Here is a 22,555-nt window from a genome sequence, read left to right on the forward strand (position 1 = left end):
CTAGGATAATATTCCACAGAGGGCAGTAAGATGCATGTGCACTTTTGATTTTTGTAGTATTATTTAACTAAGAACACTTGGGCTGCAGACTGAATAATTGTTTGTGTTGCCATGAGATTTTAACACCCACCTTTAAGTCACCAGAGACCAGCTTAATGTCTTATTGGTGACTGGCACCCTTGACTTGGCTTTCTCCAGCACGGTAAGTCAGCCCGGACTTGTTTGTTCATGTATAATATACATGTCCTTTTTATATTCAGCTAACTCAGCAAAGCCGTCTGCTGAATGCAAGCTATATCTAAACCAAAAGCAAACCACTTCCCATGCAGTCCCCCTTTGACCATGATCTGATTAGGTCTGTGTTCAATTCATGCCTCATAAATTGAGACTTCATAGAGAAAAGGTTACTGAAAAGTTGTCAACAATTTTTATGCAAAAATACATTGGTGGCCAGTTGCAATTAGAGTGAGATGTGCACATTGCTGATCACAGAAATACAAGTGGGTCACTCGTTTTCTTGGCGATATCTTGTTATTATATCAACCAGAATGTACCGATTAGAATGCTTAAGTTGTCTTCAGGGCAGCTTCCAAGCAAAACACGTTACACTTATAAATTTTATGCCGAAACTTCCTGAAAGGAGTGATGTTAAGAGTCTATTCAGCAGATCTTTCTGGTACAGTGGTACAAGGCCTTTGACATTTCAGTGCAATCTTCTGCCAAGAGGACTGAACTTGCACTGTATTTGTGGTTTTTTGTTACTCATTTCAAATGAGAATGATTCCTGTAATTGTAAAGGGTGATAATAGTGATCTGAGTGCAACAGTGCGTAAAGACCTTTTGCTGGTTCATGCTGGTGTAGCCTTGACCCAATGGGTAATGAATTTGCTAAATGTTGCACTAACTACAGTGAATGAAACAGATGGTTTAGATGCAGAGTAGATGCAGTATTTTTTTCCATAGAAGGCGAGTGGTGCGGTGATTGGGGATGACTCCATTATGTATCATGTCAAATGATTTTCTTGGGCTATTTTACTCTTTCAAAGAGAAAAATAATGTAGGTATTTTAATTTATACATGTGCTTCTTGTCTATTGCTTTGCACCACCTGCCAGCCTCCTAAGCCTTGGATTGTGCTAATGTTCACTTCTGCTACTTTGTACAGCACCCATCACTGAGTCAGTTCCAAATGAACATTGTTCTTGCAGTGATCTGCACACAGATTGATGGCATACTCTGTTGTAGAGGATATCTTCGGTTCTGAATGTTAACCATATTCTATTCACACCTTTCAGTAGAACCATAGAATTTAGAATTTAGAAGTGCTAAATAATGATTGGGAGTGATAAATATGGTCTTGGTTTTTCCTTTAGGTAAAGGTGCTGTGATCTGTTGCATTGCCTCAATTCCTAGCCATTTCCACCTTGCATTTATCACTCTTCTAATGACCTTGATTAATTATTTTAGGAATACAGGAGACTGTAAACACTGTTCACATCCATCTTAGTTTTCATCCTGGTGTATAGATGGGATTCAACATTTTTTTTTAAACCTTAACCTATTTGATCTGTTCTGAGCACTTAATTCTAAATTTTAATTGTTAGAAGCTCAAAAGATGTCTTGCAGGTGAGATGTAGGAAGTTTGGGAGCACTCAATCTAGGCACTAGACAGAAACAAATATTTGTACAATGTTTATTTATATATCTGTGATCTTTAAACATTCTTTATTATAAAGATTTCCCCAAATCCTAACTGATCTTGTATCTTGCACTTATTAGCAATGGATGTGAACCCTGTCTTAATGACTTTTGCAAAGCTGGCATTGAATTAGGCTATTCATCTTCATTTTGGCCTGCAGCTGGGTTTAACAGTCCTTGGAAAAGGAGCTCAAAGCCATAAAGAATTGTAAGGCTGAGGCTTGAATTATCGGTACTGAGTCAAGCAATGCAATAATTCCGCATTAGGAATGGATTTCTTCTGCGGAACCTCCCATACTTGCTCACATGAAGTTTGGATTATTGTGCATTCATTGTATGTGAATTTGCATGGCTTAAGTTTGTTCTGGTGGGGAGAGGTCCTGGTTTGCTGACAGCTTGATGTAAGTAATTGATACAAGTAGCATCCTTGCTAACCCATGGGATTCCATCTGTGATGATATTTTTCCTGTAGAAACCAAACAGAGCACCTAAAGTACTTTCCTTGTTGAATTTCAGGTGCTCCTGATCCCACAGCAGGTGCAAGCATAGATGATGAGAACTGCTGGCATCTAGATGAAGAGCAGGTACAGGAGCAGGTGAAGGTGCTGCTGTCCATCAGTGGGTACTATGGAGCTAGCAAACAACTACATTCCATGTTTGCTAAGGTAAGAACTTGTACGAAGGGCTTTACAATCCATACCCTACATTGTGCAAGAATAAACCTGTTGAATATTTTAACTTCAATATTCCTTGACGATATCTGCGAGGGATATGATTAAACTTTTTGTTTAGTGGAGTGATTTCTCTCCCAGTGCTTTCAAGCCATTTGTTGTGCCCAAGTCTGTGATATTGTTTCCATTTATTTCAGTATTGACGAACATTGCGTGAACAGCTTTGGTCCTCACCATGCCCTCGCTGTTTATCAGAAATGGAAATTGTTCGGAACGTGAAGGTGTTGAGGAAATATTGGGTGTGTGCCTGTGTGTAGTGTTGGCTTAAATGGGCATATTTAGATTTTGTAATTTGCAGTAAAGTTATCCCACTAGCCTATTTTGTGTTTTTTTTTGCAATGTATTTTTTTTGAAAACCAAATCATTCTTTGAATAAGGTGTTGATGTGCTCTGCACAGTCCAGTCCCAAATACATTGGCAAGACTCTGGCACCTTCACTTGTGATCACTTTGCATTTCTAATAATAGGCAATGAATGACAAGCCCTCAGCACAATCCCACCCTTGCTGACCATCAACATGGTTTCCCCATTAGGAATTTCTGAGAGTGGGGTTCTTCTCTCCAAAACTCTTCCTCACCTTTATTTCTGAGGCTAATCATCATGGCTCCATTCTGTAGGTGAGATCAGCTTATTGAACCAACAGGACTCTCAGCCTGATTTATCAGCTTCCACAGTAGGCATCCACAGATGCTGCATACATGTTTAATTTACCCTTGTGCCAGTCTGTTAATTTAATAGCAAATGGTTAATTACTTGTGCCTATTGTTTCTGGTGGAGCCTTTAGCTGTTAAGTTTGCACTGTTTCAAAAGTTTCATTTATTGCACTGCAGGTACGGGAGATGCTAAGGATGCGAGATTCCAACGGGGCTCGTATGTTGACACTAATGACGGAGCAGTTTATGGAAGACCCACGCCTCTCACTGTGGCGACAACAGGGGACGGGAATGACTGATAAATGCCGAGAGCTGTGGGATGAGTTAGGTAATGGCTGCTGCTTGAACTTTGTAATAAGCATGCAGTTTCTTTTAACAGCTCATTTGTGGTTTTCTGTTTGATGGGTTGAAGATATTACACAATCACTTCTACATATGTTCTTTTGTGTTTTGAGGATGGATCTGTCTGAGAATGACTGTTTTTATTGGATTAACTGGAGCTGGCATGAGATTATTTTAGGTACTGGATGTTCACATAGTTTTAAAATTGGCCAGTCAGTTAGCAAAGATTTTGTTTTTCCAATTAATTCTTTGACTTGGCCTGTTCTCTTCATTGGCTGAACAAGCACCAACTTGGTATGAAACTAATCAGGTTCAGCAGCATTAATAGAAGAAAAAGATTGTTAATGTTTCAGATGACCTTTGTTGGGCTAACACATCTTACCACACTATTAGGGTTTTTGAATCATTTGCAGGATCGAGGATGCCGATGGTGTTAGTAGGAAACTATTTAGTTGGAAAACTTAATAGGTTAGTGGGAAATGTTTTCTCAATAGCACAAATCCCACATGTTGTATAAAAGTCATCTTTTATTATGAGGCATTTTGGCATGTTCATGAATGATTATTGATGTGCAATTTGTTGTCGGACACCTGCTTCTCAACTGCCATGGGGATTTTCAGGTTTACCTGTATCAACAACTTTGAGTCCATAATATTAGTCATCGAGAACATCTGATAATGCCGCACTTCCCTGACTTTTGCATTGAAGTGTTTGTCTGGATCACGCTCAGGTCTTGAAGGGAGTTTGACTCCAATTTTCTTGTGCGAATGCAAGATTCAAACTGGTTATATGCAGTAACGTTAACTGTACCCATGTAAATATTTTAAAGGCAATGTTGAATTTATTAATATATTTCAGTTAAATACACATTTCCAATGGGCAAATATCCAGAATTTAAAAAATGCAGGGCACCTTCAATACTAATATTTGAGTATAATGGATAAAGTGAGTTCTTTCACAAATAAAATCAGAAAATGCTGGGAACACTTGGCAGGTTAGGCAGCATCGTACAAAGGGCAGCAGTTATTTCAGGCTGAAGGTCTTCCATCAAATGATTTTGAAATTATTTCAGAAGTTGATCAATAATTACAGGGAGGATTAGGGAAAAAACAGGTATTTTAAATGACTAAAACAGTTTAATGTTTTGAGGGTAAGTTGTTTGATAGGAATCTTAAAGGCTAAAAAGTATTACAGGTAACAAAAAAAAAGCAGGCTAAATGGCTTTCTTGTGTTTTGGAGTCAAGTACCAACTTTAGTTTGTGCCCATGATCAGCTCCCTCTGCATTGCAACAACCAGTGTGGCTTAAATGCCAACATTGAGAGCATTTGCTGTCTCAGTATGTGACTTACTATTTCAACACTCGCACCTTGTCTTTCTGATCAAGGCTGATCTGACGCCAGGGCATGGTGAGCTTCTGCTGCCATCCATGGTTCACAAAATCTAATGTTAAATTGCTTGGTTCTCATTTCTATAAGGATCCTAGTAGCTGGCATGGTCAATTTGTTCTTCAGTGATAACACTAGACTTTGGAGGGGTAAAACATGCGTACATATTTGATTTCTGGAAGATAATTATTTCACCTGTGGCTTTGCATTCACACAGGGAAAACTGATACTTCTGGGTAAACTAGATTTAACAACAATGCTATTCAAGGACAGTAGAAGTGATTGGATAATTTCCTTATCAAATCTCATTACTGTAAATTTTTTTTGCACTTCACTTGCATGGAACTATTCTCCCTTCACTGCATTCTTTGGCGATGCTGCCCTGCTTTGGTTGCTAAAACGGACTGGTACTGTTGGCTATTACTGAGAATGAAGATTAGTTTCAGCTTTTACTCATCTCATTGGTCTCATTAATCCTGTCCTATCATAGAACAGTACAGCACAATACAGGCCCTTCAGCCCACAATGTTGTGCCATCCTTTAAACCTCGCCTAAGACTATATAACCCCTTCCTCCCATATATTCCTCTATTTTAAATTCCTCCATATGCTTATCATTGAATTTGACCAATGTACCTGCCTCCACCACCACCCCAGGCAGTGCATTCCATGCCCCAACCACTCTCTGGGTAAAAAGCCTTCCTCTGATATCTCCCTTGAACTTCCCACCCTCTCCCTTGATGACCCTCTCTGCAGACGGCCCAAAACATCATTGGGACTCAGTTACCAGCGATGGAGGACATCTGTCAGGCTCGATGTTGGAGCAGGGCTTTAAACATCATTCGAGAACCAGCTCACTCTGCTCACTACCTTTTTAAACTACTCCCCTCTGGTAGGCAATACAGGACAATACATGCACACACTACAAGATTGAAACACAGCTTTTTTCCCCAAAGCTGTTAAATTGTTGAACATGGACTGACACCTCCTATACATACATACATACACACACTATGTCTTCCCCCCTTTACCGGCTGGACTCATCATGGTGTTATTTAATATATTGATATTGATATGCTGCTGATTATCATTATTATTATCATCACGGTTCATTTGCACACTGCCTTTTTATTTTTTTTATATACTTTATATTTGTGTAAGTATGTTTTATTTTATAGTTATAACTGCTCTTATCAATTTACTGTTTTGGTTTTTATTAGGCAAGGGAGTGCCATCGTAATCTCGTTGTGTTGTTGTTGCAACAGTACAATGACAAATAAAGAAATAAAGAGAATTACTTTAAAGCCATGCCCTCTTGTATTGAGCATTGGTGCCCTGGGAAAGAGGTGCTGGCTGTCAACTCTATCTATTCCTCTCCACTAAGTTTCAATAAAGAGTGAAAAGGAATGTAGTAGTAAAGGAGCAGTGTAATTCGTGGGTTAGATGCTGCTCTCTGTGGTAGGGAGCATGAATCCCAAAGATTCCCCCCACAGATGCTGCTTTACCTGCTGAATTCCTCCAGCTGTTTGATTTTACTTTGGATCTTGAAGGTTTTGTTCCCTGGGTGCCAGGGTTAAGGATGATATCCTGGGGGTTGAGAGAAATTTGGAGTGAGAAGGGAAAGACCTATCTGTCATTTTCTATGTGGGAGCCATCAACGTAGGAGGTTTTGCTAAAAGAATATGAGCAGCTCGGATACGTATTTAAAAGCAAAAGCATGAGAATTGTTATCTCTGGAGTAAAAACTTTATAAAACTTTATTTGTACAGCACGGTAACAGGCCCTTCTGGCCCAACAAGTCTGTACTGTCTATTTACAGCCATGGTAACCTACCCGAATGTCTTTGGAATGTGGGAGGAAACCCACGCAGACACGGGGAGAACGTACAAACTCCTTACAGAGAGTGACGGGAATTGAACCCCGATCGCTGGTGCTGTAATAGTGTCACGCTAACGCTACGCTACCGTGGTGCCCGAGTACTACCCGAGCCACATGCAGATCAGCACAGGGTCAATGAGATCAGAGATGAATGTTAAGATTGGTGTGGGAAGAATGGACATCAATTCATGGGATATTGGCATCACTGAGAAAGCAGGCACTACTCTGGGATGCGCTTCATTTTAATTGGGTTGGGAACAATGCCTCAGTGAATTGAAGGATTGGGGCTATAGAGTAAATGGTGTTGGTGGTGGGGATGGGGGATGGGGAGGAAGCAGTGTGTGTGTTCTAGTGAAGGGAAATTTACAGACGTAATAGAAAGTGCAGAGCAGTGTTGTGAATTGGGTAATGATAACTAGCTTCTATTGGACAGAGCATATAAACAGGTATACCTCTAGCTCGTGTCATAGAAAAAAATAATAAAAACATGGTATTAAAATCCCTTTAACTGAATGGGCACAACATTCACAACAGATTGAAGTTACCATGATCTGTAAAGTTATGGTTGCAAGGTAATCAAGGTTGGGAGTTATTCCAGAATAATTTTTAGAAGATGTGAGCAAAATAGGAAAGATGGATTACTTCCGTTTTGGATATATGTTGAAGTGAGCTTGTTCCCTTTATCCTGTCACTAATTTGCTTTTGTGACAGCAGTCAATGTTGTCTGGAGGAAGGTGGGTGGGGTTTGAACCAGGCGTAGTGAGACAAGCGTGCAGTGTCTACTGACGTGTCTTCAACTCCTCCCTTCTCCACACCCTGTGTGGGAATGCCATGCCTCTGCTTACCAGCTCCTCCTGCCAGCACAGGAGATTAGGAAACCAGACATATTTTTATAGCCTGCTGTCAAGTTATTATGTTAACTACTCGGGTTTGGAGAGTGCGCTTCCTTGATTTCAAAGCATTCATTTCAAGCCCTAGCCTATTTTGAATTCCTTTTTAACCTTGCCCATTTTGCTCTGTGTGCATGTCCAGTGAATATATCGCCCTCACCCACAGGGTGGGGTGGACAAGGATGTTGGGGTCACTAAAAGGTGGGGGGAAAGTGTTTGGAACTCAAAATCCAAGTGATTGGCTTTTAAATCTAACATGAGGTGCAAAGGTGGGTAAAATTACAAATTTCCAAAGACATTTGGGCAGGTGCATGGTTAGGAAAGGTTTAGTGGGATATGGGCCAAATGCAGGCAAATATGACCAGATAAGTTAAGCAGTTTGGTCGGCATTGGTGAGCTGGGCTGAAGGGCCTGTTTCTGTGCTGTTGGCTGTATGACTCCATCATGGATTTGCGTTAATCAAAGACAATAAGGGATATGGGATAAAGCAGGTACATAGAGTCTCATTGGATGCAAGAGCAGGCCTAAGATGCCTTGGAAAGTCTGTATTCATTTCACCTACTTCCTATGTTTCTGCAACTTGCCTTTACCTCCAATTTCCCATCCCGACTTATAGTGGATGTAGCTGAGAAAGCTTTTAAAGTGCTACAGCCCATTGATAAGTTAATGTAACAATGAACTAATACTGCAGTTGGTATCATTTGCATGTTTTCCCTGTTGAGAACAAAGTATAACAATCCAATTCACGTTCAAGAGACTTGATTGGAATGTTACGTACCGGCAACAATAGAAACACAACGAGCCATGTATAAGTGTTAGAAACTATTTTATTAATAACTGCTTGTAATAATAAGAAAAGTAAAAAAACGGTAGATGTTGAACATTGACCCCAAAAATAAACTCAGTGTATGTGTGGCAAATTCCCAAACCCCAAGTCTAGGAATAGTTCTCAAAGTTCAGTTCAGCAAGTCATAAGGTAGAACGTGAGCAAAGGCTTTTGCAAAACCACAGCTGACTGGACAGAAAACGTAGAGAGAATTTATGAAATCCACACATTCTACGATGGAACCCACACAACACCTCAGTCTCCAATGATCTCCATTGTTTTGTTTCGAAGTATCTGCTACACCAAAGGCATTCGATACCTGGCCGCCCACAGAAATACGTGCTTTCCAGTACAGGTTAATGACAAAGTGGACTCCACTTGATTGCTCCAAAAATCCATACGTGGATTGTATAGTGACAGACAGTTATTGTTCTACATCCATAGATACAGAGACCGTCAGTCAGCCTTCAGTACGCTGCAGTTATAGTCTTGTAGATAACACTCACACTCACACACACTCTACTCTACTGTCCAGGTGCCTTAAAGGGACATTCACCAAGTAGCAACCTGGCTCGTAACAGGAAAGGAAAGAATTGTTTTTAGTACTTCTGAATTTGGTTAAAGTGGTAATTGGGGGGGGGGGGGGGTGTGGTGAAGCAGTCAAATTGCGTTCAACAACTTGGTGAAAAAATCTAAAAGAAACATTCTTTCGATTATCCAAGTAAATAGAAAATATAGTTCTGTCTCGCTGTTTCACAGAGGAATACGTATTTGTTGAAAAGTGAGGCTTCATGTATCTGAAGCTTGCTTTAGACTGGGCTCAAGATGGGACTTTTTCTGAAGTGACTGTATAATTAATGCATTTGCATTATTTAAGGTCATTGTTCGTGTATACTTGCAGCTTTATGAACATTGTGCATCCTACACAAAGTACTTATCGGAAGTAAACTGTTGCTGCATTTAGGCTAGTTGTGTCAGAGCTTATGTAATACGAAGGTTGAATCAGCCTGTTTGGCTGAGCTTGAACAGTATAATGGAGTCCTGCATTCTGGTGGTTTGCAGACCTCAGTGTCTCAACATCAAGGAATATAATGGTGTGCTGAGGAATGAACTTGTGCTGTGTGTGTACTCAGGACTGAGCGTGGAAATTACCCTGTTATATTTGATGAAGTATTGGTACACCGAGTTGGAAGGGGAAATTTGGGCAACAATGTAGGAAACAAGTGAGTAAAGTTTAAGCAATTAAAATGTAGAAAACTGTTAATGTTTTGTGTCAATGACCTTTCATCAGTACTGGGAGCTTCTTAAAGATGAAGTGTAGTTTTGTTTTGCATTATCAATCTAAATTGACACATAAAGTCAGCTTAACATTGGCACTGTTTAAGGTCTCTGGCAACTAAATACAGTCAAACCCCAGCGCTCTCAACCAATTCAATCTCTAAACACCACAAGGACCACTATTAATGTTTTTTTTGTGTTGTGATAATGAGCATGATTGAAGTATTCTTGAATTGCTAAAGTCCAGAATCCTGTTAAATGTGTGTCACTGGGAAGTGAGAGGAAAGAAATGTGAATGTTCCAATCACACACCAAATATTAACTGCGTTTTCGGATTTTTTTCGCACTGTTAGAATGGCAAATATCTCCATTACTCTTTCAAAAAGAGCACATCATAGGAAAATGTCTGTGTGGTTAGTGATCACCAGTGTAGTTAGCTCGTTTGAATTTCTTTTTGATGTCAGTAAACAGCTGAGAAAACCAGCGGGCTAAGTTCCAGGACACCACAGACTTACCCCGAGGTAACACGCTGTACTTGCCCTATTGTTTACACAGCAACACCAAAGAGGTACGGGTTTAATTTGGTCATTTTTGTTTTTAATTGCCAGTTTCTCCCTCTCCCTCAGGTGCTCTCTGGGTGTGTGTAGTACTAAACCCTCATTGTAAGCAGGAGGAGAAAGCTGGCTGGGTCGAGCTTCTCAAGAAGTGGAACAACATGGATGTCTGCCCACAAGAAGATGGTAACTATGGCAATCATGTCAACGAAACCCCGAGTATCACAGCTGGTATACAACACAACTCAAATCGAAACCAAGGTACTTAGCATGTTGTTGTATTGGAACTTTCCAAAAAAAAATGCCACAAACATGTTTGTTGCAATTTCCTATTCACCTTTGAATTGTAACAATAATTGGAAAAAACTGACTTTTGCTACTCTCCCCTCTTTGAAATCTTCTTGTTTTGTTCACACAAAGAACTTACGTGTCATAAAGATGTTCCTTCTTCCTGAGTCATTTAGTTACAGCCTTGCTTCAGTTTTGGGGCTATCAAATATTCCTCAGTACTGACCGTGGGGTGCATTTGACTGTGAGGGTGGGGAATGGGGTGTGGTTGGAACAGTAGTGTTGCATAGCCATGTTATCCAGGATGGAGTTGGGGTTAAGAACCCTAGTCTTCTTGACTCTTTTCAGCTGCCCTTCTCCACACAAAAGCCTTTTGATTTTACATTTTTTTTGTGCAGATGTCTCTATCTAATGGTTAGAGGAGACTGTTCAAATGTGAAAAGGCATTGATCTGGGCCGGGTGGGTTTTCCTTTGACAGTTCATCTCAACACTCTCTCAAGTTATTTGTTTTAAATAAGCTACTGATTAGGCTTTGATGGTTGAACTTGGGCATAAGGTGGTCTCCATTGTCTCGAGGCATAGGATAGCATGTGGACTCAACTGTCTTGTCTGTGCTTGGACATTTAGCTATCTTTCAAAAATGCTAATGTTGATCACAGAAAAGAAACAACTTGGGACAATGAATGTAAAGTGTATTTTCAAGCTTAAAATGGGTTTCATTGTGCAGATATGGCACACTAAACAGTTTGGGAGCAGTTCAGCTTTCAAAAAAAAGGGCATGGTCTGTTGGTTTGAGGGTTACTGACTTTTGAGGCAATAGGAGAAATAACTGCATCCTCCTAGTATGGGATCACTGTGAGGCTGGAGGTGTACTGGGAGGTGGCCCAGGGTAAGAATTGATTCATGGTGCAATGTGCCCTTTCTCATTCTGAACTTTATTTTGCTGTACAGCCTTGACATTAGATTTCAGTATACTTTGAATTTGAAGTCTAGTGACATCCCCACATTTCTGAAGCTTGTTTTGTGAAGAAATGTTGGGATGGGGGTTATTTTAGTTGGATCTTCCAATGAAAAGTTCATAGCACAAAGAAAATGCTCTTTAAAAGTTCAAACAGCAGCAGGCTCTTTATTTAAAGATAATCTCTGCTAGGAAATGTTTGAACTTTGCTACCACTTTCTCTTGATTATAGTTTGAGGTTCAAAGTAACTTGATTCAGTAGCTGTGGATGGTTGAGATTGCTAAACACAATAAAAATGCAGTTAGTTCTGCTCTGTCGAAACCTCCTTGATTGATATTGTGGAACAACTTACAGTGAAGGTGGTTTTGTGAAATTACTTGCTACCCTCCCACTGCGTTGGACTTGGAGTGCTGGAAAAACTACCTGGCATTTGCAGGTTTGTACAGGCCAGCTGTGTGGGAACTGTACTGCCACCACATGCAGTAGGCATGTGGAACAGTTGTCTTGTAATACTCGACAGCCTGCAGTCTCGTGTCCCAGCAGCAGTGTGACTTGCCCGCAGGGTTAGGTGAAGATACTATCCTACAAAGTGGCTGTGTTCAGCACAACAGTTGTTACAGAACTGGACTGAACAAGTTAAATTAGTGTTTATGTATTTGTGAATCACATGAAGGAGTGGCAGGCCATAGGTTGGCATCCACTAAATATTGCAATATTTTATCAGGTTAAGCATTCAATTTGGGAACATCAGGTTCTTAGTTAGAAACCGGAACCTCTTGGAAACCAACTTCTAAGCAGCATCTACCCCCTCAAGGTATATTAATCGTAGCTTTAAAGAAATGTGTGAATTTTATTTTAGTTTCTCCATTATTCGAAAAGTGTAGACCCTGGAAAATATTACCCCTTACACCTTTTGCTTTGCCCAAGTAATTGTAAGCTTGGGTGGCTTGTGCAAGGTTATTTTAGTTCTAAGTGTACTAAAACTGTAGCAGTGATAACTGCTGCAGCTGCTGTGCTATTGCGATTTGGTATTTGAATGGCAGAGAGGGAAATCAACACTTGCACTGAGTCCTTGGTTATTAGAAGAGATAATCTTGGTGTTGACCTTGTGGTCCCATTGGTACCTAAACCACTGGAACAGCCCAGCCACTGTCTCATCTGAAATCAGTTAAACTAAATTTCAGATTAAAGCTATGGCTTTAGACCATAAGACATAGGAGCAGAATTAGGCCATTGAGTCTGTGCTGCCATTCGATCATGGATGATTTATTTTTCCCTCTCAACCCCATTCTTCTGCCTTCTCCCTGTAACCTTTGTCCTTACTAATCAAGAATCTATCAACCTCCTCTTTAAATATACCCAATGACTTGGCCTCCACAGCCATCTGTGACAATGAATTCCACAAATTCACCACCCTCTGGCTATAGAAGTTCCTCCTCATCTCTATTCTAAAGAGACGTCCTTCTATTCTGAGGCTGTGCCCTCTGGTCCTAGACTCTCCCACTACTGGAAACCTCCTCTCTACGTCCACTCTATCCAGGCCTTTCAATATTTGGTAGGTTTCAATGAGATGCCCCCTCATCCTTCTGAGCTATAGCAAGTACAGGCCCAGAGGCCATTAAACGCTCCTTGTATGTTAACGCTGCTCATACATTAACCCTTTCGTTCCCAGGGTCATTCTTGTGAACCTCCTCTGGACCCTCTCCAATGCCAGCACGTCATTCCTTAGATATGGGGCCCAAAACTGCTCTCAATACTCCAAATGTGGTCTGACCAATGCCTTATAAAGCCTCAGCATTACATCCTTGCTTTTATATTCTAGTTCTCTTGAAACTAATGCTAACATTGCATTTGCCTTCCTTACTACTAACTCAACCTGCAAATTAACCTTTAGGGAATCCTGCACTAGGACTCCCAAGTCCCTTTGCACCTCCGATTTCTGAATTCGCTCCCTGTTTAGAAAATAGTCTACGCCTTTATTCCTTCTACCAAAGTGCATGACCGTACACTTCCCTACGCTGTATTCTGTCTGCCACTTCTTTGCCCATTTTTCCAATCTGTCCAAGTCCTGCTGCACACTCCCTGCTTCCTCAACACTATCTGCCCCTCCACCTATCTTTGTATCCTCCGCAAACTTGGCCCCAAAGCCATCAATTCTGTCATCCAGATCATTAACATGTAACGTGAAAAGTAGCAGACCCAATACCTACCCCTGCGGAACACCACTAGTCACTGGCAGCCAAACAGCAGAGGCCCCCTTTATTCCCACTCTTTGCCTTCTGCCAGTCAGCCAATCTTCTATCCATGCTAGTACCTTTCCTGTAATACCACGGGCTTCTATCTTGTTTAGCAGCCTCGTGTGCGGCACCTTATCAAAGGCCTTCTGAAAATCCAAGTAAACAACATCTACTGACTCTCCTTTGTCTATCCTGCCTGTTACTTCTTCAAAGAATTCCAACATATTTGTCAAGTAAGATCTCCCCTCCAGGAAACCATACTGACTTCGGCCTATTTGATCATGTACTTCCAAGTACCAGGAAACCTGATCCTTAATAATGGACTCTTAACATCTTACCAACTACTGAAGTCAGGCTAACTGGCCTATAATTTCCTATCTTTTGCCTCCATCCCTTCTTAAAGAGTGGAGTCCTCCGGAACCATTCCTGAATTTAGTGATTCTTGAAAGATCACTACCAATGCCTTCAGCTACCTCTTTCAGAACCCTGGGGTGTAGTTCTTCTGGTCCTGGTGACTTATCTACCTTCAGACCTTTCAGTTTCCCAAGCACTTTCTCCTTAGTAATAGTGACTACACTCGCTTCTCTCCCCCAACTCTCTCAGATTTCTGGCATGTTGCTGGTGTCTTCCACAGTGAAGACTGATGCAAAATACTTATTCAGTTCATCTACCATTTCTTCTCCATTACTACTTCTCCAGCGTCATTTTCCAGCAGCCCAATGTCCACTCTTGCTTCTCTTTTACTCTTTATATATCTTATAAAAGAGGATACCGGAAGTTTTTTTTACACTATTGGATAGCTTACCTTCTTATTTCACCTTTTCTCCCCTTATTGCTTTTTTTAGTTCCCTTCCGTTGGTTTTTAAAAGCTTCCCTATCCTCTAGCTTCCCACTAATTTTTGCAGTAGTGTACACCCTCTTTTTTTGCTTTTATGCTGTCTTTGACTTCTCTCTTCAGCCACGGTTGTCTCATCCTCCCTTTAGAATGCTGCTGCTTCTTTGGGATGAACTGATCCCGCTTGTTCCGGATTACTCCCAGAAACTCCTGCCATGGCTGCTCGACCGTCATCCCTGCTAGGGTCCCCTTCCAATAAACCGGCCAGCTCCTCTCTCATACCTCTGTAGTTACCTTTTACTCAGCCGTAATACTGACACGTCCAATTTTATCTTCTCCCTCTCAAACTGTGGGGTGAATTCTGAGAGTAAACCAGTATTATATAAGAATAAATCTAAGTTCAAAGTCAAAGAGAAAGAAAAGGATATGTTGATCAGATGGCATCTAGAACATGCACATGGGCATTCAGTTGGACCTAAATAATCCTGTTTCTGGATTTAGAATTGAGTATTTTTGGTTTGTGTGTGCTGTGTGCATTTGGGAGGCTGGACTGCAGACCATTGAAACAAATGCTTCTCTCCTAGTTGGATCACGGAGAACTGTTTTTGTGCGTGCAATAGAAGCCTGTGGCCTCGATTGGAAAGACTGTCACCTTCGCAAAATTATCAGCAGCGACAACTATACAAACCAGTGGCGTGATGGAGACCGGTCGTTGTTTGACTCCCAGGGGCGGCCTCTTTGGCTGGGTATGTACAGCATTGTTGTAGACCATCAACAAATTGTGTCGAACTCCTTCCTTACTCTGTCACCACAGATGTACACACTGTGCCAACTGCTCTCTGGGACTTTTGCAATGACAGTTGCACCAGAAAGGTTTTTTAAAAAAAACTCTCAACTAAAGATGTTCAACACCAAGATCAAGTAAATAAGACACAGTTAACTGATCATCCTATTGTTCCAAAGAGAATGAACTTCTCAAGGAATTGTTGGTTATCCTCGTAATTTAAAAGAGAATGTGGTATAGCTATGGGTAATTTGTGTACGATCAGGTCATTGCATGCATAATGCTTCCTTCTGTAATCAACTGAATCCGACACAGCCGGTTCCTTTCTCTCTCCTCCCCTTGGCAAGTAACTGCCAGACTGTCAAAATTGGTAGTCGACCCATAAGCAAAATGAGACATCTGTGACTCCACATACATCCTGGTTATTTGTTGTTCATGTTGATGGCCTTAACCTTACAGAACGCTCAGCTACTTTTTTTTCAAACATTGGCTGAGGCAAATGTGTGAAGCATGTGCATGGAAATTATTGAATTTACTGTTATGTTTTGTTCTAACTACCTTCTGTCCTGAATCCCTCACAGTCGATGCTGTCACAGGTAATGTCCTTTGTCTTGTCTAGTACACAGGCAATGCACATTAGCAGCTTGTTAAAAATTCCCTGTCTACCCACCCCATTGTGGCCTGGTTCCTGGCCACTGCAGCTCCCAACCTGCATTGCAGTAGCTGAGTGTAGCAGTTAAGTGGGATGATGATGATTTTAAACTGCGTTCCACTTTCTTGTGGTAAGGTCTTTCAACTTAGTTGGGTATAGTCATTCATCTTTCAACATCATAGTTCTGTTTACACAAGCATGATGAATGCTGGCCTTTTCTCTATGGGAGACATTGCAGATCACAGCTGTATTCTGTATCAGAAGCAAGTAGTGTGGGGAAGCTTCCATTGCTTGGAAGAAACTGATTTTTCATCTTGCATTCTTTGTGTTGCAACATCGTCTTTTCTCATCCCCTTCCCTATGTTTATGTATTCTTAAAGTGTAGCTAGAAATTTGGGTTTGTATTGTAAATAATTTTGAAATGTTTTTAATTCCATTGTTGAAAATCTAATTCCACAGAGCATGTACCAACTGCTTGCGCCAGAGTGGATGCATTGAGGTCCCATGGATACCCCAGGGAATCTCTTCGTCTGGCTGTGGCAATCGTCAATACTGTCAGGTTACAGAAAAGACGTCAGTTGGAAACGTACAAGCAACAGAAGAAAGGTAAGGGGCCACAAGGTGGATCAGAGAATGGGTTGTGAGCTCACAAACAAGTAGTAAAACAATCTTGGGTGGCTACAGAGTTAATACGTTTGGTTTTTAGTTCAGAAAGTCGATCGAAGCCATCACCACCCTGCATATTGGGAAAATGTTCTTATTTCTGAATTGACATTTTGCCAAATTGTGTCATGTTACTGTTGAAGGAAAATAAGTAAATCTTATTAACAAAAAAATAAAAATTGTATGTAAAATAATTGGGATGGAGAAATGTGCTTTATAAACCTTTTGGAAACTGGATCTAATGGCTGGTTTGTTATGCAGTATATCTTTAGCAAGCATCATGAACTTTGAAAGGCTGCATGGAAAAGGACATATTTTAATAGTTCCTTTATTTTTCTCCAGAGCTATTACAGAAAGGTGTAACCACAATTGCAAATCAAGAAGGTTGGGTTGGACATCCTCTAGATCCGATCGGGTGCTTGTGCAGAACGTTGCTCGAGGCTTGTAAAATGGACGATGAAAGCTCTGTGTTATTCACAGGTAAATGCTCCATTCTTTTCAGAGTTGAAGATGTGAGCTTTGTTCATAACCCATGCAGTTATCTGCTTGAAGCCGAGGCAATAACTGGGATGCTACAAGTGACTCAGTTAGAGGGTAATTTTGTGTGCTGGTAGTTTGATATTGGAGCAAACATAAATCCTGCCTATGGTAGATGAGCAGAGAAATGGACTTGATTGAACAAGGGTAGAGCCAGGTGCCATACGAGGTCTGCTTTAACTGATCAAATGATTCCCAAGAGGAGAGAGAAAGGTGGGTGGTGATTTTTATAACATGGCTGGTGCAACCAACCTGACCAATGGGTAAGACTGTAAAAGACCTAGTGAATGGAAGGTTGGCACTGTGTCACATCGAAAGGGATTTGCGAAGTATTTTAAGACTGAACAAGTTGTCCACTATACATCTGTTCCCTTAAATCTAATTGTTATCAGTGGTCATGTAAACTGTTGTCATCGCAGCATATTAATGGAAGAATGGCTAAGCTGAATATGTAAATTATAAAATCTATCCCTATAAAGCTTCATTCCAATGAATTTTTCATGGGAATAGATATACTAGTAGATTTTATGAAGGCTTGGGGAACCTGGATCCAACCCTGATTACTATTCTTTTTGGTGGAAGTGATGTACTTTTGTTGGTGACGAGTTTTTGCTGCACTTATTTATAATGGAAATGGTTTGGGAATCTGTGGATCTTAATGCCTATTATTGTTGTAATCTGATTAAAGTAACAACCCCTCTAACACGGTCCCTCTCAGAATCGGGTTTATTGTCACTGACGTATGTCATGAAATTTGTTGTTTTGCGGTAGCAGTACAGTGCAAAACATAAAAATTACTATAAGTTACAAAAATAAATGAATAGTGTCAAACGAGGAATGACGAGGTAGTGTTCAGGGGTTCATGGGCTGTTCAGAAATCTGATGGTGGAGGGGAAGAAGCTGTTCCTGAAATGTTGAGTGTGGGTCTTCAGGCTCCTGTACCTCCTCCCCGATGGTAGTAATGAGAAGAGGGCATGTACCGGATGGTGAGGGTCCTTAATGATGGATGCCACCACCTCTTGAAGATGTCCTCAATGGTGGGGAGGGTTGTGCCCGTGATGGACTCTCTCCACCTCTCAATTCGATGCAAGGAAAGAAAGTGTTGGTAGTAGTGTTTGATTAGAATTTTAGAATTGAGACTACAGCTGGAGTACTCTATACAGCTTTTCCCCCACCCCACCCCCCCCACCCTTTTTTTAAAAAGATACGTGCAATAGAGGAAGGTAGCGAAGGTCCACCAGGCTAGTTCCTTTGGCATGTCTAGCATATAAAGAGATTGAGCAAGGTAGGCCTCTATAAAGTTTAGAAGAATGAGAGTGACCTTGCTAAAATGTGCAAACTTCTGAGGGCTAATTGGGGCAGATATCGTGGCTGAGGAGTCTAGGACCATGGGTTACAGTTTCAAAATTAGGGGTAGGCTTTTTGGGACTGAAATGAGGAAAATCTTCAAAAGATGGTGAACCTTTGGAATTCTGAATCACTGGGGGGGTATGGAGGATCAGTCATTGACATCACTATGAACTAAGGCTGATAGATTTGGTATTGGTTTATTATTCTCATGTGTACTGAAATTGAGAAGCTTTTGTTTTGAGTGCCATCCAGACAGATCATAACATTACATCGAGGTAGTAAAAAGAAAAACAATGCAGAATATATTGTTAGAGTTACAGAGAAAGTACAGTGCAGGTGAGTATATGGAACGAGCTGCCAGAGGAAGTGGTTGAGGCAGGTACAATAGTTTCATTTAAGAAGCACTTGGATAGGTTCATGCAGGGGCAGGGCCTATGGGTCAAACGCATGAAATTGAGATTGGACCGGTGGCCACCATGGTTGACGTGGACTAGTTGGGCCGAAGGGCCTGTATCTGTGCTGTATTGGTCTATGACTCTTGACTCTGGGTAGACAAAGTGCAGGGGCCATGATGAGGTAGACTCTAAGATCTAGAGTTCATCTATTAGTGTATGAGAGGTTCATTCAAGAATCTAATAACAGTGGGATAGAAGCTGTCCTTGAGTCTGGTGGCACGTGCTCTTTGGCTTTTGGATTTTCTGCCCGAGGGGAGAAAAGAAAATGACCTGGATGGGAGGGGTCCTTGATTGCTTTCCCAAGGCAGTGAGAAGTGTAGACAGAGTCCATGGAGGGGAGGCTGGTTTGCATGATGGACTGGGCTACGTTCACAACTCTCTGCAATTCCTTGCGGTCTTGGTCAGAAGAGTTGCCATACCAAGCCATGATAGGTTGCCGGAGCTTGGAGAAATCAGGGATATAGGGATCGAGCAGGAAAATGGTACTTGAGAGAGATGAGCCTGATGTTTTGGGATAGCCTGATAGGGCTGAATGGCCTACTTGTGTTTCAAGCCATCTTGGAAGGCAGTGCAGTGGTTGTTAGCAAAAATATTGATGCCCAATTGGGGCTTCTGTGTTCTAAAATATTTCCCACTGGGTGCCTATGTATGTGATTGTAATTGATGTGAACATTTTTAGCAGGGAAAGTCGAAGTCAGTTTATGTTAAATATAGCATGTTGTCCAGAAGTCTGCACAGACATCTTAATTTTGGCAGCTTTTAGAGGTATGTGTGCACCTACCCTTGCTGTTACGTGATGAGTCTGTGCACACATTCTTAACTACACTTAATGTTGTGTTTGCATGCACACTCAGCAGTTTTTATTGTATTTGTGTGAATGTCTTCCCCCTCCTTCACTTTCAGTATCCAAGAACACAAGCCATCGTTAAACTTTCTAACTGTAATTAAACTGACTCAGTGTGATGTTTCGTTGTTATCAGATTCGATAAATGATATTCGGAAGCCGATCTATCAGCACTTTCCAGTTCCTGGCAGCAGCAACACTGGAGAGTCTTATTATGCACTTGCACTTGAAGTGGCACTAATAGGATTAGGCCAGCAGAGGTTAATGCCAGAAGGACTCTATGCTCAGGACAAAGTGTGTCGGAATGAAGAACAGCTTGTATCAATGCTGTCACAAATGGAATTTGATGAACGGCTCGTTCAAGTATTGCGAAAGCAAGCTGTCTTATTACTGGAAGGTAAAAAAGGTTTTAGAAATGTTTTTGTTACTGTTTGCTCTCTGCTCTTTCATTCAAGGTTTGAATCCTTTCTAAAGCTGCTTTACGCATGTCGCACTTCACTGTCTTAGCTGCGAGCCAGTTTCGAGCCTGTGCCTGGGCAATATGAGCAAGCTGTTTTACTGCTGGCGAATGGGGAATCGGATCCTGCCTCAGCCTGCTGCTACTTGCTGCATGGTCATCTGGTGGTCTGAAAGTGGTGATCAACATTATGGACCCTTGCCCCTCTTCACTGTTCCATAACCTCATGATATTAAGGCTGCTGTTTAATGCAGTGGCTGACTGGGGGAAACTCTACAAAGGCTGAGATTGAAATGGGGATTTCATTGTAAGTTGTTACCTGAAGTAACTGAGCTGTGTTTAACTCTTTAATTGACAGACGATTAATTGCCTTTTCTGCAGCTTTGTGGTCAACAATTACTTTAGAGATTGGAATTCATTTCAGTATTTTTTTCCCCTCCCCTGCATCTGCCTAATTCTTTATACATTTAAGTCTCTTGCAAGGCTGGTGGTTTGGGGGTACGTAAAATCGGTGGTAAAGATGTCAGGACCCTGTGCAGTAGGCCTGGACCAACCAAGCTTTACATTGTCCAAGTTATGGTATGGTTGCTGGCACTGAGTTAAGCTTGGCATCCTGATGCAACTTTTTTCTGAGTCCTTTATGCTCATTGTCATTTGAAATTAATGATCAGGAACAGAAGCTTATTTTGGGCTGATAGCTTTAAAATCTGAAATTAAAAATGGTGCTGTTAAATACTTGGCAGATCAGATATCCTCTGGAGGGAGAAATTATTGAGGTTTTGAGTCAGTCCTTCCAACTATTTCACTTACGAGCATTTTCCAGTTTTTAATAATACTGCTGTGCAATCCAATTGCATAATGCTGTATTTTTCAGTATTGTGATTGGGAATCATTTTTTTCCCCAGAGATGTGTTGTTACAATCACTTCACTTTTGTTGCTCAGAGATCATATCAAGCATGCATCACTTCTGTGCTTTTGACATGATCTCTGCCTTGGTGTCAGCCCAGGGGGGCATTCCTATTCAACATTCCTTTTGGTGCATTGCAAAGGGATAAGTTGGACTTTGTTGTCCTAGAGCTGACCATCATTGGCCTGTCCCAGAGCTGACCATCATTGGCCTGTCCCAAGGCAACCTGGTCTTCCAAGCATAGCATGAGACAGAGGGATACGTGTTAGTCAAGTCAAGCCTTCAACTCATCACCTTTGCTGTCCCGATATCTCATGCCTTATCCTGTTTCCCCATTGGAGCACTGAACCATGGGGCCACTGACATCCACCTCTCACAACCACCTGAAGGTGACAGCAGGATGACTAAGCCACTTCTCAAAGTGTGCTGCAATTTGTAAGCCTATGTTATTGAACAGGGATCAGTTCTTCAATGCCAAAGATTTAAAGGAGTGTCCAATTCCCATCTGATCAATTTTGCTATTTTCTTACTCTCCTTCTGTTATAAAACATCGTGAAGATAACTAACACATGAATGGACTTGGGGGGCTTTGTTTTGTCCCAGAATTCGGCACTCTGTTATAGGCAGGTCAAATTTTTGTGCAGTTTGAGTACCCTGGCAGTATGTGATTTTTTTTATTTTTCCCCCACACTAAAGTGGAGATTTGGAGCCTTAACTGTTGTCATCTGAAAAGTGGAGTTGGCGCACATGGGTCAAGTTGTAGGAGAATCTGTTGCTCCACTTGGTCTCAAAATTTCCATTGCGAAGCAAAAACCCACTGAAGAGTTAACCTTTGAAAACCACACTTTCTGCTCTGCACAAATGTCAGTGTGGTTGTTCGGTGCAGGTCTTGCGTGCACTTGCACATGCTCTCTACTGCGTTTTCAAAATGTGGTTCAATCTATTTGGATTACTTAGCCTTAATTTTGTTTTGCTAGCTGCCGATTTAATCTTTGTCTGACCTCTACGCTGTGCGTAATAGTGCTGGGTTTGGTCAATTTGGTAAAGCTCTTCATTGAAAGAGTTTATTGTTCATTCACTGCATTGCTATCAGTGTAATTCCTGCAGTTGGGCAATGAGAGAAACAAAGCTAACTATTGCAAAATGTTCTCAAAGTAACCCTGTAAATCTGTTTTTAAGTTCTTGAGAGTTCAGTGTGCAATATATTTTACTGTGGGAAACTGTTGGATGAGTCCTTTTTGTTATTGATGTGTGTTTTCTGGCCAGGATCATTGGATAAGAGTGGGTATGGAAACGCTTCTGTCCCCACTCCAGCCCAAGATCGCTGAAGTCAAACATGTCCTATTAATGC

General features: G+C 41.2%; 1 protein-coding gene across 1 annotated transcript in view; it reads left to right on the plus strand.

Moving 5' to 3' along the window:
• Positions 1 to 22,555, plus strand: part of LOC127584846 (zinc finger SWIM domain-containing protein 4-like) — a 76,957-nt gene that overhangs the window by 40,046 nt on the left and 14,356 nt on the right. Inside the window, exons 4-10 of the mRNA XM_052041806.1 lie at positions 2,214 to 2,362; positions 3,259 to 3,409; positions 10,307 to 10,495; positions 15,139 to 15,300; positions 16,450 to 16,596; positions 16,996 to 17,133; positions 19,976 to 20,236. Of these exons, the coding sequence (XP_051897766.1) occupies positions 2,214 to 2,362; positions 3,259 to 3,409; positions 10,307 to 10,495; positions 15,139 to 15,300; positions 16,450 to 16,596; positions 16,996 to 17,133; positions 19,976 to 20,236 (1,197 nt within the window). The remainder of the gene's footprint in view (positions 1 to 2,213; positions 2,363 to 3,258; positions 3,410 to 10,306; positions 10,496 to 15,138; positions 15,301 to 16,449; positions 16,597 to 16,995; positions 17,134 to 19,975; positions 20,237 to 22,555) is intronic.

Source organism: Pristis pectinata, chromosome 31 (genome assembly GCF_009764475.1).
Source record: "Pristis pectinata isolate sPriPec2 chromosome 31, sPriPec2.1.pri, whole genome shotgun sequence".
Classification (NCBI taxonomy): Eukaryota; Metazoa; Chordata; class Chondrichthyes; order Rhinopristiformes; family Pristidae; genus Pristis; species Pristis pectinata.